Source organism: Podarcis gaigeae, assembly GCF_964106915.1.
Source record: "Podarcis gaigeae genome assembly, chromosome: 13".
Taxonomy (NCBI): Eukaryota; Metazoa; Chordata; class Lepidosauria; order Squamata; family Lacertidae; genus Podarcis; species Podarcis gaigeae.
The window spans coordinates 27721998-27749739 of record NC_139689.1 but is presented as its reverse complement, the minus strand read 5'-3'; the positions used below and the strand labels follow the sequence as shown (position 1 = coordinate 27749739).

The 27742-nt window shown below is 44.5% G+C and overlaps 1 protein-coding gene and 1 long non-coding RNA gene across 2 annotated transcripts; one reads left to right on the top strand and one right to left on the bottom strand.

Moving 5' to 3' along the window:
* Nucleotides 1–1086: 1086 nt before the first annotated feature.
* Nucleotides 1087–17764, bottom strand: LOC310829712 (uncharacterized protein). The gene is made up of 3 exons (XM_083708452.1): nucleotides 17526–17764; nucleotides 2316–2421; nucleotides 1087–1257 (listed from the first exon to the last, which is right to left on the bottom strand). The coding sequence occupies exons 1-3, from the start codon at nucleotides 17627–17629 to the stop codon at nucleotides 1243–1245; spliced, it is 225 nt and encodes a 74-aa protein (XP_083564578.1). The 5' UTR covers nucleotides 17630–17764; the 3' UTR covers nucleotides 1087–1242.
* On the top strand, nucleotides 5102–7943 carry LOC310829726. The gene is made up of 2 exons (XR_014557337.1): nucleotides 5102–6355; nucleotides 7407–7943. It is a non-coding gene; the product is annotated as an uncharacterized lncRNA (long non-coding RNA).
* Nucleotides 17765–27742: the final 9978 nt, after the last annotated feature.

Genomic DNA, 27742 nt, shown 5'->3' with positions numbered 1-27742 from the left:
GATTTGTGTTTGTCTTTCTACTTATTTATTCATGTCCTTGTGAATCAGACTTTGCGAGTTCTGGGATGGGATCCAGATTCTGAGGTGCAATAAGTTCTGCTAGTAAGCAAGAGTGCGAACCCAGTTTTGAAATCTTTGTGCCACACTGGTAGAAGGAATGTTGCTAGTATCTTGAGCAACAAATGTAAGAATCTGCATGGGCAAGTCTTACACCCTGAAACACGAATGCCCAAATCCTACACAATCCTAGGCTGCAGTGGCCCCGAGAGAAGTTACGTTTGCAGCATGCTGTAGGTGGAGGAAGGAGCTGATCTCTTCCTATCCTTGAGATCAATGTGCAAAGCAGCCATGTGGGCTCAGTTGCCTCCCAGACTGGGCCATAGTGAGTGGCCTGGATACAGGCAAGAGAACGATCCCTTTAAAGCTGAGGGAGTGCACTGTGAAATATCCTTTTACGCCCCCCTTCCAGGTCAACACATTATTGTGTGCAGCATCAGTGTATGCAATTGTGCCTGATGTTTCCTTGCTAAAATGGCTGGTTGGGGCTGGACTGAAGAACCCCGGAAAGTAAAGGAAACTTAGAGATGGACTGAGTTTCTAATATTTGCACCACATTTTACTGTAAAAAGAGCTGCCCATTTTCTTGGATTATATGGGCACTTAACTTCTGCAGGCTGCATCAAGCCTGTTGAACCAAGGTCCACAGAGACAGTTCCCCTTTTCTTTTTCTTTTTTTACTGGGTTGCCCCAGAAGTTTAGTTGAAATGTCTTCTGAGATCTGGATGCAAAGGACTGTCTGTATGTGTGATGTCTAGGATTGGTTGTGGTGACAGCAATGAGGAGAAGTAGAAATGGACCTCTTTTGGGGCTGGCTCAGCGGGCACATGAGGCAAGAAAGGATCATAAAGCGCTTTTTCAAACTTTTCTTTTAAGGTGCTATATATAAATGATACATATTCGAAGCAGATACAGCAAAGGCAGGGTCAATAACCACCTGGGGGAGGCAAGGATTTCAAGGTGGGCCAGGAGCACCCTGATGTGGGTGGATTAAAGAGCAACGACTCGGTAACTAATGCAGGCCCAGCCTGTGTAAAATAAAAGGGCTTTATTGCACTTGGGAGCCCTTGCTCCAGCGGCTCCAGGGAGCGTCGCCTCCAGCTCTGCGCAGTCTCCACCCTGGAACTTTGCTTCTTGAGTGCCATGGAGTTTCCGGGAGCCGGAAGACTCAGTCAAGCAGGTCCCTCAGTGACTTGGCGGCTGTAAGAATAAGGAAGGGAAACCATAGGGTGATACAGCTGGGCGTTCCTCCCCTCGGCATTACAGTCTCCAGCTTCTCTCTCTTTCCCAGCCCCTACCTATTCTATACCTGTCAATTTCTGTGAAGAATGGATATAGCAAGGTGGCACTGTGGTCTAAACCACTGAGCCTCTTGGGCTTGCTGATTGGAAGGTCAGCAGTTTGAATCCCCACGATGGGGTGAGCTCCAGTTTCTCTGTCCCTGCTCCTGCCAACCTAGCAGTTCAAAAGCATACTAGTGCAAGTAGATAAATGGGTACCACTGCAGCGGGAAGGGAAATGGCATTTCTGTGCACTCTGGCTTCCATCATGATGTTCCATTGCGTCAGAAGCAGTTTAGTCCTGCTGGCCACATGACCCAGAAAGCTGCGGACAAACGCCGGCTTCCTCAGCCTGAAGTGAGATGAGCGCAGCAACCCCATAATCAAGTTTGACTAGATTTAACCGTCCAGGGGTCCTGAACTTTTACCTTTACCTTAGTATTGCTGACTGCAAGCCTCCCCCTAGTCTTAGATCTATGGCTGCTCACTCTTGTTTGGCAAGGCTCCTCTGACTAGCAGAAATCCAGCACGTGGAGCTTCCTCCCATCTTGTCATCTTGGGAGGAAAAGCTTTGATGTGCTAAAGGTTTTGCCTGCCGGGGCTCTTGTGTTAAATGCCCAGGCACCCTTTAGGGTGTGTGTGTCAGTACTAGTCTCGAAGGTGGGCTGATATGTTATTCTTCCCCATTCCTCATACTGCCTCTCATCTATGCTGTATTATCCCTGGTCCACAACTATATGTCCCAGAAGGGTCACTTTTGAAAAAGAGCTAGGAATGGAGAGCCTAGGTCTTGTTGCCACAGCCGCCACTACCTCAGGGACTTCCTTTGGTGGCAGGTAGTCCTGTGTCCCAGGGTGCTGCAGTTAATGCATCCCATTTACTGCTGAGTCCAGAGTATTGCTATTGTCTCTATACCTTTTAAATTCAGCACCCTCCCCTTCATTTCAACTGTTTGCGCTGTATAGGACAATATCTTACCAAGGGGTTGGTGTCTAGATCTTGGTGGGCCATGCCCAGTGCCCGCAGACACGAGTGGTACGCCTCCAGCAGCTCCTTGCATGCCTCTCCTCCCTTTTCTTTAATGCTACAGGAGGTAAATATAAACAGTGAAGAGCCTTTACATTTCCTGCCCTGTAAAGATTTTGACTTGCAAAAAACCCCAAACAAGCATGCACACTTGCAGCAGCTTGGAGTGGTTCAGTGCCTAGATGTTGTGCTTTGGCAACCCTTTTTTATTCTAGGTTTGTAGGACTACTCCATAATGTGCTTGTGAGCCTATTATCTGGAGTTTACCAAGGCAAACCTTTGCACCCTCTAAAACCATAACCTGGCAGCTCATACGGGAAGCACCCCACCCAGTGGAATGTGATGGAAGGAATTTAGCTTAACAAAGTGCGTTTAAACATGCTAGAAATTTGGGTTTGTGCAATTAAAGTGGATTAAAACACACTATTGCCCCGACCCTAGTGCAACAACTCCACTTAAACAACAGTTTTCTTGTGGTTAGGATAGTGAGGGGGAGTGCATGGCAAATGAATGGTTAACAGGAAGTAGTCTATAAACGCGTAGCAAGCAAAAAAAACGGGATTGCCTGTCACGTAAATCTCCCTGTAACCAAATCGGAAGTAGTGCTTAAGGATGATTGGGCATGTTCTAACCTTTGTGCGTGTTCAATAAGCAGGTCATTTAGAGGAGCCCCTCAAGGTTCCAAGGGCAAAACATTAATGTGATTTCTCCTGAAATTCGATAAAAAAGAAACGACCATCATTTTGCCATAACAAGGTCTTGGGTGTCTGAAGAGAAAGCCAATAAACATTTCCTCATGCAATTAGCAAATTGGGCTATAGATCAGGAGTGAAGATTTAAAAAATAGAGGTCACGAGGAATTCAGGACCTTGTTCTTGCTACCATTATAATCTGAGTGCTTTCGATGAGCAGCAACAGCACCTTCCCCTCACTTGTAACTTTCACCTTGCATATTTTGTGCCTTGTGTCAATTAACTTTAGATGGATTGGCCGCCAGGTGGTAGCAGAGGGCCACCCATAGCCAGGAGAGACTCGCTGCCTGCTTGATGCTTGCTGACCTTGCTAAAGGTGTCTTTGTTTCTGTTTTTCCTACTATGTGTTTTGATCAGCTGGATGGCTGGCCAAAATAAGGCAGCTGAACTTTTTTCTAACTGCAATGCTGGGCAAAGTGTCACCTATTTTCTCCTTCCTTTAAAAACAACAACAACAACAGAAAGACACATACTATGCAGTTGTTAATGGAAGCGCAATAAGCCCTCCCAGATAGGTGGTAGCCTGGGACAGGCTCATTCTCAAAAGGCTGCAAACTGCTTGCAGATACTACCTACCACCCTCCAACCAAGAGACCCAAGTGCTGGCGGTTAGGCCTGTGGGCCAGAGATAGCAGCAGCAAAGCTGGCAGAGGGAGGGTCGCTCCTGAGATAAGCATAGAGAAAGGTCCTGCTGGAGCCTGCAGATCTATTCGGAGTGAGCACCATTACCGTATTTTTCGCTCTATAAGACGCACAGACCACAAGACGCATCTAGTTTTTGGAGGAGGAAAACAAGAAAAAAAATATTCTGAATCTCAGAACCCAGAACAGCAAGAGGGATCGCTGTGCAGTGAAAGCATCATTCCCTCTTGCTGTTCTGGCTTCTGTGATAGCTGCGCAGCCTGCATTCACTCCATAAGACGCACACACATTTCCCCTTACTTTTTAGGAGGGAAAAAGTGAGTCTTATAGAGCAGAAAATACAGTAAATGCCAAGAGAATTGCTGCCTGTTTGCCCTGGCCCCTGTTCTGGTACTCTCACGGAAACTTAGCATATGAAGCCTTTGATGGCAGGGAGAAGAACTGCAAGTTTGGTGGAGATCTCCGTGGCACCAACTGGGAATTTTAGAGACCTAGGTCAGTTCAGTACCTTTTGGAGCTAAAGCGATTAGCAAAGGCTAGTTTCCCTTTCGTCGACTCGTCTACGCCTTAGGTGTTGTAGTATTTCAGTTGTAGTAGTTTGAGGTCACACACACTGTCTCATAAGTACATAAGTACATCAAGCTTACATCTCCTTTAGCTCACGTAGTCTCTGTTTTTGAGGGTGGCCCCATGCACAGGTTGGTTGTTCTTGATGCCTCTGAACTAGTGACCCTAAGATAGCAGCATGCAAGGTAAGCCGCTTGCAAGAAAAAGTCTGGGTGTTACTAGACAATGCAAGATATCTCATGGAGGAAGTAGACCAGCCTGAGCTTCACTGGGTTCTGGCAGAAGTGACACTGAAAAGAATATTTGTGAATCAAAAAGACTCGAGGGAAGGTCTTTATAAGAACACTTGCTTCAAATTATCAAATAATATTTCCATAATGGCAAGAGACGAGAGTGTATAGCACAGATAAAAACACAATGCAGTTGCACAGTGATAAAAAACATGTTTCAAAAGCCTTTTTAGAAGATTATTAAAATAGTTGTGCCTCTCCATAAAGAATCTTAACCGAAGTTATATTTATGAGTTTTTTTCCTCCAATAGAAAAAGCTCTGCTGAAATGTTAAGGATTATTCCTGCCCTCAAAGCCAGGGAGGTTCTCTTGGAAAGAACCTAATTTACAACATGAATGTATATTTATAGAGGTTTCCGATTGGCTTATGTACAACCATTTATGTGCGTCCAACTGATTGCGCACGTGTGCATCACAGCAACCCAGAAGTGGCTGGAAAAGGGGTCAGAACAGGGGCGTAATGGGCTTATGCACACTCAGCCAATGCCTGCGTAAATGGGGGGGGGGGCTGTATTACAGTTAACAAAGAAAGGGACTAAGTTTAGTGTACTTTAACAATGAACTATTAATTTTATTATACGTTTCAGACCTTATCCAGGAATATTTTCCCCAGCATCTTCGAAATGACAGATTTCCTTTAAGTTCCAAAATAAGATACTGTACTTGAATTTCTGGTTATTACTGAGTTCCCTTCCTTTGACTCCTGTGGCCTTTCAGCAAGCCTAACTGGTTTAATGTCAATTCATTCAATAAACCATTCCATCTACAACCATTTACATCACATGAGAAGTATTAACAACACTAACTTTACTAATTTCTGAGTTTCCTCTGAATTCCTGAACTGCACCACTTTTCTAGAGTTTTTGTCCTTCGTGCTTCCCCCACCTCTAAGGATTGCTGGACTTCTGCAGATTTTGAAGTTTGCCTTTCCTGCACAGCTGAATCAACTGAGTCTCCACAGAAGAGAGAGGTCATCATGCGGCAAAAAGTCAATTATGGTCAATCCTGATGTACACTTGGGTGTAAGTAAGGCCTTTTGACTTCAGTGGGGCTTCTCAGTAGTAAAATGCATACCCACCAACATTTCTCCGATGAAAATAGGGACATCCCATTCCATAATAAGTTTACTATTTATACTCCCCGCATCTTACTGAGTTGCCCCAGCCACTCTGGGCACCTTCCAACATATATAAAAACACAATAAAACATTAAACACTTCTCTATACAGGATTGCCTTCAGACGCCTCAGGGGTCGGATAAATCCATCCCCTCCAACATTTCTCCAATGAAAATAGGGACATCCTAAGTAAAAGTGGGACATTCTGGGATCAAATCAGAAACTGGGACGTCGTCTCTAAATCTGGGACTGTCCCTGGAAAATAGGGACACTTGGAGGGCCTGAAAGTTTGACGGGTTTTCATAAAAGGTAAAGGAAGAACACCCCCACTTCATGAATTGAGAATATTAAGTGAATTATTCTGCTAACAATGAGACCATGATGGCACCTCCATGGTAACTGTCTCTCTTGGCATGGAGGGCATCCAGCCCTTTGTGACCTGGTAGGAGAGGGGTTCCACCGAGATCAGAATAGTCTTCACTGCTGTTTCTGCCTCTCTCTGCCTGGTTCAGTTGCTCAAATTCCTCCTCACTTGGGCCCCTTTCCTGTCTGCTACAGCTGAGCACATTCCAGACAAAAAGAGCCTCAGGGCAACAGCTTTGTCCCTTTGTTGGAAGCCAGTAGGTATGGGCCATTCTTGGATGTTAACTTATGGTTACCAGAATTTTTTCAATGACTCTGGGGACACTTTTTTTTTTTTTTTTGAAGCTGAGTAGCAACAGGGAGTCAGCAGTGGGGATGGTGAGGCAAAAGACCCTGGGCCCAAGCGCACATGCAAATTGTATAAAGGTGCAAAGCCCTTCTTTCGCACCCTGTGAAACATTTTTTTTTTATAAAAACTGGGCAATGGCTGCCTGCCTGCGGCTGCCGAGCCTTTCCCGATCTGTCAAAACAAAGGGGGAAGGGGACAGGAGATTGGGGGAGGCTCGGGAGTCATGCGCAGGTGACGCGTCATTGCCCAGTTTTAAAAAACACTGCACATTTATGTTTCACAGGGTGCGAAAGAAGGGCTTTGCACCTTGCCCGGCAGAGAAACTGCGTGCCTTGCACCCCTCCTGGGCAGCGGCCGCCTGCCCGCAACTCCCGAGCCTCCCTCATCAGTAAAAAAAAGGGGAAAGGGGGCAGGAGATTTGTACCACTACATGTCCCCAGTTCCCCTTTGGCAGTGGCGGCAGCAGTGAGCACTGAACAGCTCCTGAAGCCAGCCAGAGCCAACAGCGCTACCAGGCTGGCTCCAGGCTACTGAGGCTGCCACTGCCACGTTTCCCAGGGAGAGATTTGCAATTCTGGAGACATTCCGGGGACGGAATTTGTCCGGGGACAGATTTGCAAATCTGGGGACTGTCCCCAGGAACCTTATGTTAACTTCTTGGCATGTGTTTCTAAAGAAGGTGGAGTTAATCCAGCCATGTACCACCCTGTGTAGCTCATATCAGGCGCAGACAGATCTCAGGTTTGCAGGAACTTCCAGAGTGGCTGACGCAACCTAGCTGCATGGGTGGGGTACAGGTACTTATTATTATTACTGTGAGGTCCACAGGTGCAAAATGGTGTCTTGGAGGGGCCCGAGCTGGATGCAAAATGCTGGTGTGGGTGGAGTTAATTATCTCCTGTATTCCATAAGGCATACTCTGGGGTAAGCTATTTATGCAAGTTTGTATCTTCATTGATATAGCTCAGGGATTCTAACACCTAACTGAGCACAAAGGAGATATACCATTAGATGCAGAGATACCGAAGGATCAGAAACGACTGTTTATGACTGCAACAACAGCTACAAGGATGTTGGTTGTCCAGAGCTGGAAATACGACAAGGTCCGTACCAGAGTGGAATGGCAGAATGAGCTGTTGGACTATGCAGAAATGGCAAAAATGACTGGGAAAATCAGAAACCAGGAGGATAAGAACTTCAACAAAGAATCGGGGAAAATTTATATTATACTTGAGAGACCACTGTAAACACTTGAACTCTTTAGCAGGTCTTAAATAACTCTTGTAATGTTACATAGACTTTGGACACAATGGAAACATGAAAAACTAGAGTGATTTGTAATATGCAGTTGAAAAAGTTAACTAAAGAACCAATGGAGGGGACGAGGGAAGTCTAGAGATTCGGAAGAATCTTGTGTAATTTTTACTATTTGTGATTTGGAATGTGAATAAATTTGTAAAACCAAATAAAAATTATTTTAAAAGCAAAACAAAAAACAAAGGAGATATACCATTGATTCTAATAGCCCCTTGGGGACTGTTAGCCCCTTGTTAGGTCAAGGTTTGGTTTGCCATCTTCTGCCCACCTTGACTTGCATCCCAAAGACTTTCTACATCTGTTTGGTTTGATGTATTGACTGGCAGCTCCTACACAGCGGTTTTAGATAGACTGCAGGAGAATGCTTTGCAGGCCTTAACAGCACACTCAAAACACTTCACGTTCTATTTATCCCATTACGTTGAGGCTAGCACAGACATGGCATACGCTAACAAGGAATGGCCAAGTGTGTTTGTTCGCTAACCTCCAAGTTTTGTCAGTCCCTCCTGGTTCAAATTGCATGGAACTAACAACGGTCAATTTTGTGTGTGTTTAATTCGGACGAAGGAGCTTTCTTCATTATTTTTTAATTGTGTGAGCGGAAGTGTGTACAGGGACACTCTGGCAAGTAAAGGGTTACTTGCGCGGGGCTAGACAAGCCACATTATTGCCGCATGGCTGTCCACTCTGTTTGGTCCTAATGAAGCCTGTGCTGAGTCAGCTTCTCTCCTGCTCCCTGCCTCTCTGGTTGCCATGCCATAACATCCTTCTCCATTTTGGACGTTCTGGAGTTAGTGTAGAAAATGGATGTGTGTTGCCCCATAGGGGGCTATGTGCTGGTTAGACCTGCCGCCTGGCCCCCTTTGTGTTTTGGCAGGAAATGGTGGGCGAGGGAAAACTTAGAAGCTACTTTAAAGCGCTGGGCGTATTTAAGAGTGCCAAAAGATGCAGAACAACTTGTAGGATGGTTGGTGAAACATCCAGCAGAACTCTACCCCCTCCCTGCCGTCCGCCCCACACCTGGCTCTGTTCACTGAACAGCATTAGCAGGCAGCAAATCAACCATTGACTCTTCTTCCGATAAGGAGACGGGGGAAAGCTTCCTTTGCTGAGCAGTGTGCTGGCACATAGGGAGTTATCACAGACCATCACACCAATCCCACAGTTCCACACAGGGCCTGTTGCCAGGGAAACGCAGCAAGAAGAGCCCAATGTGGGTCAGGGATGTGCTGCTGGCAGTGGATTAGTTGGGATCCACGTGGTTGTGCAGGTGCCAGCCATTGGAGACATTTGCTGCGTAGAGATAGGAGGATCTGGCTGGCTGCCTTTGCCTGTCGTCTCCCATCAGGTCCACAGATTAACAGGATTGAGCATGCAAACATACAGTGCAGAGTTCTTTCTTTCTTTCTTTCTTTCTTTCTTTCTTTCTTTCTTTCTTTCTTTCTTTCTTTCTTTCTTTCTTCCTTCCTTCCTTCCTTCCTTCCTTCCTTCCTTCCTTCCTTCCTTCCTTCCTTCCTTCCTTCCTTTTTCTTTGCAAAGCACAATTTTAAGTGTTTATAGATTTAAAAGATTCAGCACCTGCAGTTTTTAACACTGCAGTCACAATATGTCAGAAGTAAGATATTTGGTATATGCTCTTTTGGTCCCTTCCAACTCTACAGTTCTATGATTCTTCATTTAAAAAACCCAAACTCATTCAACTTGGATTGAATTTGGCCCAAATCCTGCACAGCGATCAGAGATCTTTCCTGTCTCCCCCTCACCATAACTGATAAACGTAAACTGAAACCTACCTATAAAGAGATTTTAAGTAGTAAGATCTCAACCTAATTTCAAATGACAAGAGATTATTTATTATTATTAAGGACTGAACTATTATCACCATTATCGTCAAAAATCCTAAAACTGAGTGCTTTAAAAAAATGCATTTTAAGGTTCTCTTTTGCCTTTTAGTCAGCAAAAGCTATGCTCCAATCCATCTGTAGGATAGATCAAGTTGATAGGACTTCCCCAAGCCAATACAGTCATACCTTGGATCCCAAATGCCTTGGTACTCGGATGTTTTGGCTCCAGAACGCTGCAAACCCAGAAGTGAGTGTTCTGGTTTGCAAACGTTCTTTGGAACCCAAATGTCCGACAGGGCTTCCGTGGCTTCTGATTGGCTGCAGGAGCTTCCTGCAGCCAATTGGAAGTCGTGCTTTGGTTTCTGAATGTTTTGGAAGTCGAACGGACTTCCAGAATGGATTCTGTTCGACTTCCCAGGTACGACTGTATAGTCAAGATCCGTCAGCCTTGTCGGCACCAACATCACAATAACAAACATTGATATTTATACAGTGCTCTCTTTCTCTTGACCACAGCTGCTCTAGGCCCACAGCTTGAGACAGGTTGCTCGCTAGACCAGGCCATGTGTCCTACTTTACAGAGGACAGTCCTCTATTTGAAAGGCCATCAGTCCTCTTGCCACAAACCTTTTTTTCTGTTGGAACTTGCCGAAACTCAGTTCCAGCACCTTTCAGGTGGGTGCCATTGCCATAATAAGAGGAGGTGTTCATGGTGAGTTCCAGCACCTCTTTTTCTAGAAAAATAGCACTGGTGACATATACTGCATTTCTATTTGAATTACTATATTATTTCTAAATTTTGCACCTGTAGATATACATTGAGCTGTGCATGTGTTATGTAAACCTGTATCTTCTGTCTTGGCAATTTGTAAGCGGACACATCACTGCTCCGGCTTTCCTCGATAAGGTTCAATGACGGGGACCGCACAACCTCTCTAGGTATCTGAGCACACATTGGATGTGAGTCATGACTTGTATGTACGAAGAGCGCTGCTGGATCAGGCCCATGGCTCATCTAGACCAGCTTCCTGCCCTCCCAGTGGCCAGCCCAGATGCCTATGGGAACCTGCAATCAGGACTTGAGCTTAGCAGCCCTCTCCCCACCCGTGACCCCCAGCGACTGATATTTAGAGACATATGCTGCCATTCCTTGTCCTGCCCCTTTGCTGACCTTGGCAAGTGTGCCGTGTCTCTCTTCCCTCAATAAGCCCCCCTCCCTGAGTCCAGTTATGTAATTGATTCTCCCCTGCTGATCAAAAATCCCTGCGGCCTCATTAGCGGCAGCTATGTCCCCATCCCCAACACAGCCTGGCAGATGGCAAGTCACAGGGCGTTCTTGTCATCCTGCATTAGTACCAACAGGCAGATCAGAGCTGCTGGGGTCGATCGGACTGTGTTGCGACATTTTTAATTCACAGATTTATTTACATGAAATGCACCCCACTTTTCCTGTCCAAGCATAAACCAGTCAGAGTGACTAATCTTAAAACCATGAAAGCACACACATAAAACACACCTACGCTAGGGCTGCTATGCATCTGAATTTTCCCCGACATTGCCAGGATTTCAAAGGCGGAATTGACGTCCAGGGGGTCTTATCTGAAAGGTGATGCTTTGTCCTGGATCTTAGACAAGTCAATAAAAAAACCCTGTTTTTTGGGGGGTGTTTTTGTAAAAAAAAGAAGAAGCTCAAAAACTTTGAGGGTTTCCTAAAAAAAAGGTCACTTTTTTAAGGTGTCCTTGTTGAAATATGACAACCATAACCTACACCCACAAGGTACTCCGAAAAAGTATAACAAAATAGTTACACAAAGGTCTGCTTACACAAAATCCCTATCTGCGCTATGATGTGGGGTGTGAGACACCCTGAATTCCTGGGTCCAATAAAAGCTAGAATTTAATTGAGGTTTGGAAAGTTACAGGCGAGGCCTGCCTGGTGATAGCTAGCTGAGTGTGGGTTGCTAAGGGGACAAAGACCAGGGTCACCCATCAAGAAAGTATTTAAGAAGGCAAGGCTATACCAGATAGCTATATCCAAAAGAACTGGATATAGGAGACCACCATTTTTCTCACCAAAGAAAATTGTTCCATCAAGAATGAGACATATGTGAAGCCATCTTTTATTGCTTTTGGTTTGTAAGCTGCCTCAGGCACTTTGCTTTGGAAAAGCAGTATAAAGAAAAATATCTTAAAATAATAAACAATAATGGTGTATATTTGTTATATGCGTGCAGTATTGCAATACTAGCACTTTTTTTTTTTTTTGCTTGAAGTGTGGTGGCTTTGCTCTGGAATGTATGTATGTATGTATGAATGTGCAAAATGACTGCTTTTCATTAGGTATCTGCCCTGTCTCTAGAGAGCAGCATATACCCTGCCAGCTCATCTTTTCTAAGTCTTTTTTAGCTCAAGCCACCTGGTCATTAGCAAAAAAAGAGAAAAAAAGGGGGAACGAGCTTGTTAGTGTATTATTTCTGGTAAATCCAAACTATCATCTTCCAAAAGAAAATCCCCTCCGCAGGCATTTTAGGATTAGCCTGGCAGACGGAAACAAGTGTGTGTGCGTGCGTGCGTGTGTGTGTGTGTGTGTGAGAGAGAGAGAGAGAGAGAGAGAGAGATTATAAAATCACAGTGATGTCACAAAAGAAAAAGCAGGGGACAGTAGGGTAGTGGTGAGGGGAGAGGTGCTTAAGGAAAGGAGAGAATATCTCCAAAATTACAAAGGGATGCAGGCTTTGTATTTGAGATTTAAAGCCTAGAGATCTCTAATAGGGTTGCTGTATTTCAAAGTGAAAATCCGGATAGAAAAGGTTATTTTTGCCACCCTTCCAATGTTTTTGAGCTATTTTTAGGGAAAATAACCAAAAGCAACATTGCCAACATGGGTTGTCACATGTCCAGATTTCCCCGGACATTTGTTTTTTAATGGATTTCCGCCTGGTCACTGCTTCCAATTGCAGTATTCCAGATATATCTGGGAAATTCCGGACATATGGCAACCCTGCACTATAGCCGAATTCTCAGCGTTCCTCACTGTACACAGAGCATTAGTCACAATCCATATCTATCCTATCATTTATTATGAAATGCTGCATTTATCCCAAACCAGCTTTGACCTGAATTGATAAAAAGAACAACCTAGCCATGTTCTAAGCCAACAATGTCTCTACACAGCTTGATTGTGGCTGCCGTGAGAGGGCTGTCGCTCTGGAAGATGGCATCAAAATACAGAAAACAAGCAAACAAAATAATTGTCCAAGATTATTTACTGAGCAAGAAGTAGGTCTTCTGGGTGCATTTGAAACCAGAGCTGAGAGTAAGTAAGACTATGTTGGAAGATTTCTAAACATAATCTGCTGCCTCTCCCTTCTCTATGGTTTCTAGCTGAAATATAGCCAGGGCAGAGGTGAGGAGTCCGTGTGTATACATAACCCTTTCCCCAATTACGACTCCCTCCAACTACTGTGGTGGAAAAATACAGGTAAAACTTGTGCCTTCCTATTCCTAAAACCACTGATCTAACCCAATAAATAAGGCTGCATACACAGTACACCTTTTAAAGCACATTTGAAGCACATTCGTTCACTCAGATAATTCTGGGTATTGTAGTTTGTTAAGCATTGCCGGGAATTGTAATTGTGTGAGGGCTAAACTACAGTGCCCAGAATCCTTTGAGGGGGGGGATGTGTTTTGAAGGGACTTTAAAGGTATACACAACTGTTTTGTGTCCTGAAGCTAGAGTGTGAACTTACAAAGGTAAATTCATTTACCCCCACCATACATTTAGAAAGCACATTGCTTTCCCCAAAGAATCCTACAGACTCTAGTTTACCCCCTCAGAGCTACAGTTTCCAGCACGTTTAATGCACAACAGTTCTAAAGATTCTTTGGGAGAACTCCCCCCCCCCCCCCAAATCTGGGATTTAACATGCTGAAACTTCTTACCTATTAATATTATGCAGGCACCCTCGCTATACTGTTTTAGACACTTGCCAAAGCCTTAATTTGGTTCAGCAATCGTATCCAGACATATACTTTAGTTACACATAGTTGTTTTAAACATTTGCTGATTAAATCAGTGTTATATTGATTATTGTTTTATATTCAGTGGCACCTTGGTTTTCTGATGTCTCCATTGTTGAACATTTCGGTTTTCAAACGCCGAAAACCCGGAAGTAAATGCTTCTGTTTTCGAACGTGCCTTGGAAGTTGAACAGCTTCCGCTGTGTGTATCTGTTGTTTTTCACAGTTGTCGCTATTGAATTGGCAGACTGCCTTTTGCACCTCGGTTTTTGAATGTTTCGGAAGTCAAATGGTCTTCCAGAACGGATTATGCTCGAAAACCAAGGTACCACTGTTTATTGTGCAGAGGTTTTTTAAAAATGTTTAAGTGGGTGTGTGGGTGTGTATATGCGCAAAATAAATTAAAGGATAGGCTCGGTTGGAGCCCTGTATTTTAAAAATATGATGCATTTGGCAAAATCCTGTTACCAGGAATGGGTCAGAGTGCTAGTTCCTGTGGGGAGCTTTGTGGGCCAAATGCATCCGTCACAGAATCACCCTGGCCTTTGGCCCAAGAGGAGGATTTACTCCTTACCCTCTAATCCTCCTAGTTGAGCTTTAGCTGCTTGAGTTAATTGAGGCTCAGGAGGCTCAGGGTCTGAATAGTATCACTGCAAAGAGCGGCAGAAGAAATGCAGAGCTGTCATTTCCTCTCCATCAATTCTCTCTCTCTCCCCCCCCCCATAGCACCTTTCATGTGCAAATACAATCTTCTACCTGTCTCCTCACAACCACCCAGCATAAAGTTACTCCCATTTCACAGAGAGGCAACTGAGGCTCCAAGACTGGTTCAAGCCACTCTGGGACTTGAACCTTAGGACAAATGCTGCACGTTGGTCCTCCACCAGACCATATGCAATTGGCTGCTGCGAGATGGTCTTCTACAATTAATAGTGATAACTGGCCACAGTTATGGACAACAGAGTACACACCGGAAAGGCAGTTACAACCAGAAACCTGTCTGTCTGATACGTGTCTTTCTTTTACTCATTCATTATATTTTTAAGCATACACTTCAAATAAAATTTTAGGTTCACATCTTTTTTCTCTCTTTTAAAGAAAGAGTAATATGTGAATTGGCCCTAGGAAACGCAGGACGGGTACTCCAGTGTCTTATTCAGCCATTATCTGTTGGTGTTTGCAAGCTTTTGGGTGTGGTGTTTTTGTGCCGATGAACTTTTTCAAACTGATAGAGAGAGACCTGTGTAACTTGAAAACTGACATCACTGACGTCGGCCTAGTAAAAGACATTGCCTTATTAGTCTGTATGATTATGATGATGTGTTGTGCTATTTCACAGCTGTGCTAAATAGTGCACACAATGTAAGTGTGAAATGACCCTTACCTGAAAAGTTGGCAGTTTTATTAGAGGAGTCCAGGCCTCATTTGTTTGTTTATATATTTATAATTTACACTTTCATAAAAAAATAATAATCAAGGCGGTATACAACATATAAGAATAAAATCAATAAAAGGCGCCTACAAAAATTAAAAGGCACCTACACCATTAAAAATCAGTAAATGCTGATCGGTTAAAAAGAGAAGAGGCAAACCAGCTGGACTTGGTAAGACGCACTCCTTGCCACAGACTTGGATGTCTGGTGACAGAGAGAGATCAAGGAGTCTGCCTAAAATGTGTCCCTGCTCCTTTTAGAAGGAGTGCAACCCCCTTCCAAACAGGCACTGGGCTTATCTCCGATTTAAATCAAATGTAGGTGCAGAGGTGACAGTCTGGAAAAAAACTGGAAGGAAAACCCAGAAGAAGGTAGGGAAATGGAAAAAAACGCCACAGGAAAAGTAAAAACCACATCTTTCCCCTGGGCTTTCACAACTGCTCCACATGACCAGTATAATGTTTCAAAACTGCTTTGTGTACCCCTGCCTCCATTTCCCTCCCTCCTTGCTCTGTTTCCCCCCTCTTGTGCTAAATTTGAGATGGTAAGCTGGGACACAGCCTCCTAGCACTAGAAGCGTACATGACACCTTACTGTCTCCAAATGTTGGCTGCTGACCAGTGACCCTTGGACTGGTTATAAGTAAAAAGGCAGGCAAGTTGGGTGTGGCTGAGGTTCGTTGGGCAATGCCCTACTTGCTTTAATGGGCAACCTCTACTGAATCTCAAGTTTTCTCTCTAGATAGGTATACAGTGGTACCTTGGTTCCCGAACGGCTTAGTTGTTGAACAAATCGGCTCCCGAACGCTGCAAACCCGGAAGTGTTCCGGTTTGCGAATGTTTTTTGGAAGCCGAATGTCCGAAGTGGCTTCTGTGGTTTCCGATTGAGTACAGGAAGCTCCTGCAGTCAATCGGAAGCCACACCTTGGTTTTTGAATAGTTTCAGGAGTCGAACGGACTTCTGGAACGGATTAAGTTCAAGAACCAAGGTACTGTTGTAGATAAAAATAAACAAAAGGATGCCCCACATATATATAGTGTGAATACAGCCAGTGAGAAACACAGACACCACCAGTAACATATATTCAAGGCCAGTCTGCTGCTCTGGAAGTTGCCACTTCTTATCCCTACTACTTCATTTAAATCAGTGAAACTAATAACTATTAACACATGCTCTTTCAATGTATACTGGAAGCAAAACATATCCTGTTACTTTTGCATTTCCTCCTCTCCTCACCTTTTTATCCCAAGTTCTCGTTGAAAGCCGGGACTAAGCCATGGCCTATTTATTATAAATATATACACAGGTTTCTGATCCAGAATACTAACATCTGTGTGGCCTCACAACTGGTAATCCCCAAGCAGTCACTTCCATTCCCTGCAGCCGTTCTTCCCCTACTCTGCTCCATATATATTTGAATGTGGTTATAGCTGGCTGGCAGCAGAAAGCCTAAGGTATTGCATTCTCAGTTTTTTCCAGGAGCTCCGAGCTAGCTTAACCAGCAGCTCAGGTCTTGCAAAGGTTTTATGCGAGTGATTTAGCCGAGGAGGCGAGGTTTTGCAGAGCGCTCAGCTTTGAGCTAACAAATGAAGCTCTCAAAAAACGCACCTGCCTGTTAGCTATGCTACACTTGATCTTAGCCAAAAGCCCAAGAAGCAATTAACGTGGTTTAGGAAATCCCATTGAAGCGGAAGCTGATCAGAACTAGAGGTGAAGCCAGGCGATTAGATGTCGAACCAGGTGGGTGGAGGAGGAATCCGTGTTAAAACTGTCCTAAGAGCTGGCAGATCTTTATACACAGCTCTGTGGTTTCAGCCACAAACTATGCCATGACCAGACATAAGCCTGGCCTGCTTAGGGCTGGCCTTTCTTTGAAGCTGAGTGACGCAGCTGCCTCTGGTGGCAGATTTTGGCTATCTTGATGAAATGGTGGCACGCTGGCAGTCATCCTTTTAAAAAATGAACCTTGCTTGATCATTTGCAGCCAATGAGGCAAGGACACCATTTGCATTTTCCGCACCAGGTGCCAAAATATGGGTAGCTGCCTCCCTCTAGGCATGTGTGTGAACAGCGGGGGCCTCTAACAATTTTCTGCTAGGCCAGTTTCCCAACACACATGTCTTTGGACTCTAAGCATGCTCCTTTCCTTGATTCAGCAGAGGTCGCTTGTATCCCTTTGTTACTCTTCCCAAGCTTTTGCCTCCAGGCATCCAACCCACCCTGTGACTCATCTGACCTAGAATCACCCTAGTACAGCTTCCCTTGGAAAGACAGATGGGAGTCAGGTTGGGGGGTGGGTGTCTTCCCACTCTTGCCTTCAGCAACCCACCAACCACATCCCTTCAGTGCATGAGTGCGCCACACTCCACAGCATCCTTCCTCAACTTCCCGGCGGGCTTTTGAAGCTGACATGTACCTGCCCTCAGGGGCTCTTCACTGCCCACTTCACCCCTCAGTCCCCTTACCATTTCTCAGAAGCGGCTTTCAGCTCGGCGCAGGGTGGCTCTTCCGTGGTGGGGTCAGGGGCGCCCTGTCCCTCTGCAGTGGCATCGCTGTGGCTCTCTGACATGCTGGGTCTGCTGGTTGTGCGTGCCTGTGTCTTCTGCACTGATCAAGAGGAGCGGTGCTGACAATTCCTCTGGCTAGAGGCAGCCGGAGCCCTGCCCAGTCATGCAGGATAGACAGATAGCTGGGCGTGTATTTGTGTGTGTGTGTGTGTGTGTGTGTGTGTGTGTGTGTATCTTCTTGGGTATTTGAGATAGGCTGCAGCCGCTGAGGTTTTTTAATTCGCAGAGAAGCTTAGCTGGGACAGAGCACCCTCCCTTCCTGCAACAGGGCTGGGGGCAAGCGAGGAACAGGAATCAAATCGCCTCTCTCGGTGAGATGGTGGACTTTGACCTGGAAGGTGGCCACAGAGTCAGGGCCAAGGAGATCAGCCGCAGCAGGGAGTGACAACTGATGGGCACCGTTCTTGCTGCCCACGCAACTTAAGGATAATTGGCTGCAGAAGGTGTGAAGCTTGATGAGATCTGTGGCCAGCCAAACCAGCTGTGATCTCAGTGGGGTTTGGAATCTGTTGAGTGGGCCGGGATCAATAGGTCCATCTCTGAGGAAGGAGATGGTTTGGTTTTGTGGCGCTTGTCTCAGGGAGTATGTGTCTTGCAGTAATGCAGTTATGTACACCTGAGTGGCACATGCGAGTGGATCTTGTACAAGTCCCTCTTTGGAGGCTGGAGTGGATTTAGTGTGGTGGAGAAGTGTTGGGGTTCAATCAAGCCCTGCTTCCAGATGTGTGGACACTGGCTGGGACTGCTCAGTGGTCCACTCTGCATGTGCTCAGAGGAACTGAAAGTTTGCAGCCTAGCACTGAATGCAGAGGCTTAAGCTTCAGAGCAGGTTAAGCTCTGGCACCATGGTTGATACGCCTTGATGACAGATGTGGAGCATTTTCCTGCATGCATAGCACAGCTGGAACTGTTTTTGGGAACTGGGGTGGCTTAAGGGCATGGTGGGATGTGCACCAGGGTTTGGGGGCATTTCTGTGCAGCTGTGAGGGGGGTGAGTCAGAGGCTTTTGACACTAATTGTGTTGCATGAATCCTGACTGTCGAATTGCTTGTGTGGAAGGGAGAGAGGTGAATGTGGAAGTTTTGGGTGTAAATGTCGGTGAGCTGTTGCATTGCACATTCAACTCTGGCAGCAGAGAACTGCTGAGGCAGAAAGGCATGGCATATAGCTGGCGTGTGTATGGGTGAAGCAGGACTTTTGGTAGCAGGATTGGCCACATCCTGGTAGGAGAACTAGATATATATTGCAGTACAATCCAGTGCATGTTGATTCAAAAGGAAGTCCTATTGGGTTCACTGGGGCTTACTCCTGGGAAAACACATGATTTCAGTCGGACCTGTTTGCAATATAGAATGTGGCCAGGGGGTGTATTTGTGTGTGTATGTGGGGGGTGCAGGATATATGGCTATCTGGATACACAAAATGTTTGTATGTGTTCAGCAGGGCCAGCCCTACCCTTAGGCACTTTGAAGCAGCCACCTCAATCCACTGACTCTGGAGGTCATGAAAGAACAGCAAATGGTTATTTCATTTATTATCCTTGTGTTTTTATTGTTGGGTGTGGACGTAGGTTTGTTTTGTTTTGCCTTAGGTGGTAAAGCAGATTGGTCGGCTCGAGAGTGTTGTGAAATGTCTTGAGCCGGCACTGATGTTTGATGTAGATATTTGGGGTTGTTTCTTTGTGTACATAATGGTGGATTTTTTTTGGTTAGTACAAGAAGAGGTTTGCTGTGTAAACTGCGTGTGGAGTGTGTCAAGTGTCTGACAGCGCCACTCCTATGCATGTCTTCTCAATATGTAAGCCCCATGGAATTCAATGGAACTTACTCCTGGGTAAACGCAAAAAGATTTGCATCCTTGGTGAGTCATTTGAAGAAAGCAGGACATTGTCATGCCCTGTGTGTGTGTGAGAGAGAGAGAGAGAGAGAGAGAGAGAGAGAGAGAGAAAGAGAGAGAGAGAGAGAGAGAGAGAGAGAGAGAGAGAGAGAGAGAGAGACTGGGGGGGGGGGGGAGACAAGAGCAAGCAAGAACGAGGTCACCCCCAGACAGTATTTTGTGGGAGGAATACAAGTATATACCCTACACTGGGCTTTGAGCAATTAAAGTGGACCAAAGTGTTCTGTAAAACACACACACTAATATAAATAGCTGCCAGAATTTTAGCAGTTAAGAAAGTGATAGGGAAATGAAGTAAAAGTTTGGGGCTGTGGTATTAAGACTGAACGAATGCTTAATGGGAAGATGTATAAACACCCGTCATGCAAATCAGAATGAATGCTCAATAAAGACCAGACTATGGCTGTGTACATGCTATACCTTTAAAACACATTCAAAGCACATTTTCCCCTCAAAGAATCCTGGGTAGTGTAGTTTACCCCTCACAGAGCTGCAATTCCCAGCAACCCTTAACAAACTGCAGTGCCCAGAATTCTTTGAGGGGGTAAATTATCCTTGGAGTGTGTCTTAAAAGTATAGTGTGCCTTCCATGTTAGCGTTGTGCAAGCGAATCAGGATGAACCCTGAGTGAAGAGGTAATATGGTCAAACTGTGAAACGGAGCACAGATTAATTATTTAAATATACCTATTAATTCAAACATCTGTAAATCTGAATAATAGAATCTTAGAATTGTAGGGTTGGAAGGCACTTCGAGGGTTGTCTAGTCCAACTCCTTGCAAGGCAGGAATCTCAACCAAGGCATCCTTGACGGATAGCTATCCAAACTCTGCTTAAAAACCTTTAAGGAAGGAGAGTCTGCCACCTCCCAAAGGAGGCTGTTCACTGCGAGTTGACCATTGCCTAGCAGTGCACTTAAGCTGAGCCAAACAAACAAGTTCAGGAGTAGTTGCAATAAACACCATACGTTTAAAGCACATATTTCGCCCAAATAATCCCAAGACCTGTAATTTGTTAAGGGTTCTAGAAATTCTCATTCTGTGAGGGGTAAGCAATAGTTCCAAGCAATCTTTGGGGAAAGTCATGAGTTTCAAATACATGGTGTGCCTACAGCTTTAGTAGGACCAGAAAACAAGGACAAACAGACAAAGAAAATAATAAAAGGTGTGTGTGTGGGGGGGGGGGGGGGAAGAATTGCATAAGTACAATGGTACCTCGGGTTACAAACACTTCGGGTTACAGACTCCACTAACCCGGAAGTATTACCTCAGGATGAGAACAGATATCGTGTGGTGGCGGCACAGCAGGCCCCATTAACTAAAGTGGTACCTCAGGTTAAGAACGGTTTCAGGTTAAGAACGGACCTCTGGAACGAATTAAGTTTATAACCAGAGGTACCACTGTATTCTGAACTTTAGTAGACCTGAAACTACCCACTCGTTTGATGAATGTCAGGCAGCAAGTTATTCACCACTGGCAAACAGCAGAGTTGGGAAACGGAAGGCTAAAAGGACTTAACGTCACTCTAGTTTGCCAGCAGCTTGTGCCTTATATTAAAACATCATGCTTTCACTCTCCTTGCAACCCTTTGGCTGCTCCTGCCCTGGTGAAACCGCTCTGCCGCCTGCTTTGAGCTGGGGAAACAATATAGGAAGAATGTAAGTTTTTGTATGGGCCTGCAACGACCCCTGGTGGTCCAGAGTCAAAAAGGCATTATGAAACTAAATGGGGTTTTGTGTGTGCCTGTTCTAGGTTTGTGGTGATGTGCTGTTTTTGTTTGTGCATTGCCCTGAGTGCTCTGGTAGGCAAAACCCCAGATCTATGCATATATAGTGAGGAGGTCCAAGTAGAGGCAAACTCTTTTATTTTATGTGAAAAGCAAACATTTCTCCATGGTTGAAGAATGACTTGATTTACATACCCTCCAACAGTGCTTTTTTTCCTGTGGGTACACAGGGGTACACATACCCCTAAACTGGTGTGAATCTAAGATTGGCCTCATTGAGGGGCAGTATTTCAATATGACTAGGAAAATGAGAGTACCCATAAATATTTTTTTTAAAGAAAAAAAGCACTGCCTTCCAACATTTCTTTGATGAAAATAGGGAAATCCCATTCCATAATGATAATCTTATTATTTATACCCCACACGTCTTACTGGGTTGCCTCAAACACTCTGGGCAGCTTCCAACAAATATAAAAACATAATATAACATTCAACATTTTAAAAAACCTTCCCTATACAGGATTGCTTTCAGACAGCTCAGGGGTTGGATAACTCCATACCCTCCAACATTTCTCCAGTGAAAATAGGGACATCCTTAGGAAAAGCAGGACATTCTGGGATCAAATCAGAAATCAGGATGGCTTCTCTAAATCAGGGACATCCCTGGAAAATAGGGACACTTGGAGGGTCTGGATTTACGAATTTAACTTGTTATATCAGAATAAGTATTAATACTCTCAACTTGACTTTGAAGCTGGTAACTGACCTTTTCAACATTCATGCTTAAAGGAAACTGTGGTAGAAGAGGATTTTTTGAAAAAAATCTGGAAACATCTACGAGACCTCAAAATAAATATTGGTTTGGACATTACTTTCAAAGATCCCAATCTAGCCCTGCACTAGAGATTGTAAAGTCCATAGCAACTGGTACCCAGAGGCTTACTGCCTGTGACAATGAAGGAAGAACATAGCATTCATGACAAGTAACCACTGACAGCTTTATCCTTCATGGGTGTGTCTAATCCTGTTTTAGAGGTTGGGTGCCCAGCAGGCGCTAGGGGTAGAGGATGTTTTTCACCCTTTACTCTCATCAAACCCTCGCTGCTGGAGATGGGCAGGGCACAGGGATCTCTGTGAGGGCTGGGGGCACTTGGTTCGTGCTCCCCCAAGATTCTGCACCTGGGGCCTCAGTCCCCCTGCTATACCACTGCATTTATAACCAATATATTGGACTCTGTGTGTCCACAGAATCCTGTAAGATAGACTATGAGAAAACACCTGTGAACCTAGCACACTTAATATGTTTAGGAAAATCTGGGAATAGCTGAGTATAATAAAACGAACAGTGATCTCACTATTAGAACACCACTTTCCGGCAAGGTTGTACAAAGACCAGGACAGAGTAGTGCTACACTATCAGGTGCTTATTTCCCCCCCAAAGATCCAGGCAGATGGCCTAAAACATAGTGGATTATATCCTTCAAAATATATGTTCTATGTGGTGCCTGATGTTTAAAGAAATAAAACATTAGCAAAGTCAGTGCCATAAGACATTGGATGGTATAATTTTCTGAATTTCTTCTCAAATGTGAAGCTTCTTAAAGAGAGAAAAGATACATAGACACTGGCTTCTTTTGGACCTCTACCAACTAGCACTGGGAGGAAGTGGTTGCCAGTGCTGCTTTGGTGGCGCGAGCTATAATGTCATGCCACTTTTAAGTTTATCTGTCACAGATTCTCCCCCAAGAATCCTGGGAGCTGTAGCTTGTTTAGGCTGCTTAGTGCTCTTGGCAACTCCAAGCCAAAGCAAAAAGAAGAAGCTGTTGGGTGGTGGGGTGGTGTAGTGCTTCAGGTTTCATACTATGACTGGTTCAAATCTGAACTTAGCCATGAATCTCACTTGCTAACACTCAGCCTAACCTGCCTCACACAGTTGTTAGGAGGATGGCATAGGGAGAAAAATGACCTGTACTGCCTTGAGCTTCTTGGAGGAAAGGCATGGCTATAAATTGGAGGAGGAGGAGAAAAAGAGAGGAAAAATATATACACATATCCACAATTATTTTCAGGGATTCTTTAAGTTGTATTCATTCAACTAGTTTTTATTATTGCTTGTTAGCCGCCCTGAGCCCGGCCTTGGCTGGGGAGGGCGGTGTATAAATAATAATAATAATAATAATAATAATAATAATAATAATAATAATAATTTTCACCCACAACCAGATTCAAATAGCAGGTCAAAAGATATGGCATAAAAGCTGTTATTTACCTTACCATACTAAAACATCCAACAGCTACAGTACAATATTCAAGTAGCAGGTCAAGAGCTATGGCATCCAGCACAGGCAGGTGGAATCAATAGGGTCTTTATAGCAACTGTAAGAGTCTGGCAACCAGCCAGCCCAGTCATGAGTTTACATTTAAAAGAGCCTCATTATCAGCACCTGCCTCTGCTGGTCAATCAATTCCTGACAGTTACATAACATCAACATGTCCTTCATGCAGCTCCATTGCACTCCCAATGTATTCTTTAATTTGGAAAGGGTTGAGTGGAAAAGGCTGCATGGACCTCCTCTTCAGTGCTCCTCTCTCCTATTTAATGACTCCCTTTTGTTCAGCTCAGGCCTGAACAAGATAATGTAGCATTTGGGGAAGAAGAGGCAAGTCAGCAACCCAGCACTGGAGGCTAAGATGGAGAAGATCTCCACAGACACCATGTATTTCCCTTTGGTGCTCAAGTAAGTTGGAACAAAGGACAACCAAACACTGCAAAACACCAACATGCTGAAAGTGATGAACTTGGCTTCATTGAAACTGTCAGGCAAGTTCTGGGCAAAGAAAGCTACAGTGAAGCTGGCCATGGCTAGCAAGCCCATGTAGCTCAGGACACAGTAAAACAGGATTGGGGATGACTCGTTACATTGCAATACAATCTTCTCAGTCATTGACTGGGCATCAGTATCTGGGAATGGAGGAGAGGTGGAAAGCCACACCAGGCAGATGCCCGCTTGGAGAATGGAGCAAGAAACCACAATGGAGATGGCCAGGCTTTTCCCCACCCACTTCCTGATCCTGGATGCTGGCTTGGTGGCCATAAAAGCCAGAACCACAGTAATAGTTTTTGCCAACACAGAAGAAACAGCCATTGTGAAGACAATGCCAAAAGCTGTTTGGCGGAGGAGACACGTCACCATTGTAGGTTGGCCAATGAAGAGCAATGCACAAAGGAAGCAGAGCAGGAGGGAGATGAGAAGGATGTAAGTGAGGTCCTGATTGTTGGCTTTGACTATTGGAGTATCTTGGTACTTCATGAATATTCTTAGCACCAGAGCTGTGGTCAAAGAAAATGAAAGAGCAGAAATGGTTGAAATGATGCCCAAAGGTTCTTCATAAGACAAGAAAGTTACTGTTTTGGGAATGCATAAATCCTGGTTCTCGTTTGCATATTGCTCATCTGGACATTTGAAGCAATGGGCCATGTCTGAAAAAGAAATGTTATATTGTCTGTACATAAATGTGAGTTATATTTTTCTTTTAAAAATAGTTTCTTGGGGAAAGTAGTTCCAATGTTTTTGGAGTTTTAAAGCACAATGTGGGGCTGTTTGAAAGCCCTTTTGCAAACAGCTATTTGCTGCGTTTTGAACCTCCAGTTTCCAGAGGATTAAATTGCATTACACAGCTGTTTGTAGGAGGACTTTCCAACAGCCCTGTGCTGAAATTTGTGGTACTCACATTTGGAACTTCAATGTGCAGCACCATCTGATGATGCCGGGATGTCAGATGATTGGCAGGTGGATAGCCCTACCGAAAGTGGGGAGATATGATCTGGTCTACCTGCCAAATAAAGTTCCCCTGCCTCTGAGCACATTAATGAATAATCATTAGAAATGATACAAAGCTGTTTGTCTTGCTCAGGTATTGCATTCTTTGTTGATGCTGTGAAATGTACCATTCTTTCCAAGGAATAATGGTTATGGGTTATGGGCCCTAGCCCTTTTGTTTTTGAGTCCTTTTTGAGTCCTTTTTGGTCCCCCCCTTTTTTTGCTGAGGGGAATAGTGACTTACCACCAACATTATATCTTGTTATTTTCCCCACCCATCAATTTTGTGTCCCATTTTTGGCTAATGTAAAAAATAAAATAAAATGCAATATTTTTGCAGTTGTGGCAGTTTTGTGCATTTTGTGAAACTTGTTTTTTAACGATAGCACCCCAGGATCTAATGAGTGGTCATAGTTTTACCCTTTTGGTCCATGGAAAATGGGATTGGATATCCTTTTAAGGGTGAAAGGGCATTAAATTGCACAAAAAGCCAAGACCCACAAACAATGTTGAGGAAGCATGCAAATGAGACAGAGAAAGCAGTTTTGCAATGGGAATCATTGTGCAAAGTTTAGAATACTCCCAGTTGATTCAAATTAAGCATTGTGAAACTGCAGCCAAAGCTTTAAAGAGGCTAGAATTTGAATTTGTTAGCAAGAAGTTTCAGGTCAAATGGATGAATCAACTATTGAGGCTAACATTGAATTCCAAAAGAGACTGTGGCAAGCATTTAAACTAGGTAGTAACACTGATTGACCAGTTTGGCCCTAGCAGGCTTTGTTCTTGGTGATCAGCAAAAGGTCTCTGTGCTGATCAGCTCACTAGGAGATAATTCTGATGTTTTTGCAACAGTATTGGAAGGAAGAGATGCCCTGGACTTTAACAAAAGCCATAGCATTTCTGAAACCGCATTGTTTTCAAAAGGAGGAAATAATACCATCTGCAAGCAGATCCTTCTGGCTCAAATTACGTCTCACATTCAAGGGGGGAAAGCCCAGCCCAAGAGGGAATATGTTACCTGTTTCAAATGTGGGATGGAGGGCACAGGATTATTGTGTGCTGGAGTAACAACCCCGCCTACAAGGCAACACATTCCAGGCAACAATGGGGGAAAACCCCAGAGCAACAAAGCAATATGCTCCTACAGTGCAAACTTGTTGCAGCTCAGAAAAATGCAGACACACTCCTATACAGTGTCTAACCATATTTTGAATTCTGAAGACTGGTAACTTAGTAGAACAAGGAAGCATGAAAGATCATTTCTCACACTGAAGTTATGCACCCAAGAAGCTCTGTGTGTGCACTGATGCTCTTGCATGCATGTTCGTTTGGATCCTCACCAGTCTTCTGATGTGTCTGTGCACTAGAACCCTCACCTTCATGGTCAGATATCCACCCTTTGGGGCATGGGATGCAATCATAGCAGCAGAAGGGCTCCCCTTCCTTCTTTTTCATACTGTAACCAGGCTGGCAGTTTGCACTGCAGACAGAAAGGGGTTGTACCTATCCACCAATGGAAGAGGAGAATGTTAGGCTTCAGAAGAATAGTCCTGGAATCATTGAGGTTCGGGAAACAACCTGCTTTGGATTTTTCTATTATCCTAAGCATGATCAGCAGCATTTGAGGCATCCCTCCCTTCAACTCCACAGCACTTGAGCTCAATTCCAGACATCTGACATGGGAAGGTGACATCTGTCCCAGGCTGTCTCCAAGACTCATCACCAGGGATTGGGAGTGTAGAGAAAAACCTGTTGGTCACGCCTTCCTGACACCAATTCAAATCAGATCCTGGATCCCAAGACCCTGTCTCGATAATGTATCTGCCACTGCATGTGTTTTGCCTTGCTGGTACCCTGCTTGAGGATTGCTGCACATCATGCATACAACAGGTTATTGGCACTCAGTCCAAATCCTTGCAGTGCATCAGAAGTACTAAAGGTATGTGGTGCTAGTAGAGTGTGAAGGATTCTAGACCATAAAGATACACTGCCTGGTAGCAGTTCTTCAGGGCTTCAAACAGGGCATCTCTCCCAGCCCTCAAGATGCCAAGGATTGAACCTGGAAGCTTCTCCATGCAAGGCAGATTCTCTGCCACTGAGCTATAACTCCTCTGCTCAAGAAATAATAACATAATAATAACAAATTGTAATTTCGTATGCACTAGTACACAGGTGAGAGTGTGAGGAATGCTCTAACAAACATATCTTGCAATAAAGGTACTGTATTTGACTATGAAATACCTTTAAATGAAAATACGTTATGCTTTCCTATTTAGGATAAACAGTGGAACCTTGGTTCACAAACTTAATCTGTTCCGGAAGTCTGTTTGACTCCTGAAACATTCGAAAACCAAGGCACCCCAGAAACAATAGCTGACAGCAGCATTGGGTGTCTGGCTTCTGAAAAACGTTTGAAAACTGGAACACTTACTTCCAAGTTTTTGGCGTTTGGGAGCCGATTTGTTCGTCAACTAAGCTGTTCAAGAACCAAGGTTCCACTGGATGACAATGTCTGATCTGGAGTCTGTCTTGCTGGTTTAGCTTTTGGGTATTTTTTTGTATTTAGAGGCCTTGTTACCTGGGATCCTAAGCTGTACCTTACTATCATGTGCAGGAAAACTAGTATTGCTTATACACCATACAAGTTAAAGGTTAAGGGGGGGGGGAATCACA

Excerpts from the sequence above, each read along its gene's own strand:
- LOC310829712 (XM_083708452.1), bottom strand. The coding sequence starts at position 17,629 with ATGTCAGAGAGCCACAGCGATGCCACTGCAGAGGGACAGGGCGCCCCT. Across the intron at positions 2,422-17,525 it reads AAAGCCGCTTCTGAGAAATG|CATTAAAGAAAAGGGAGGAG; the intron begins GTAAGGGGACTG and ends TACCTCCTGTAG.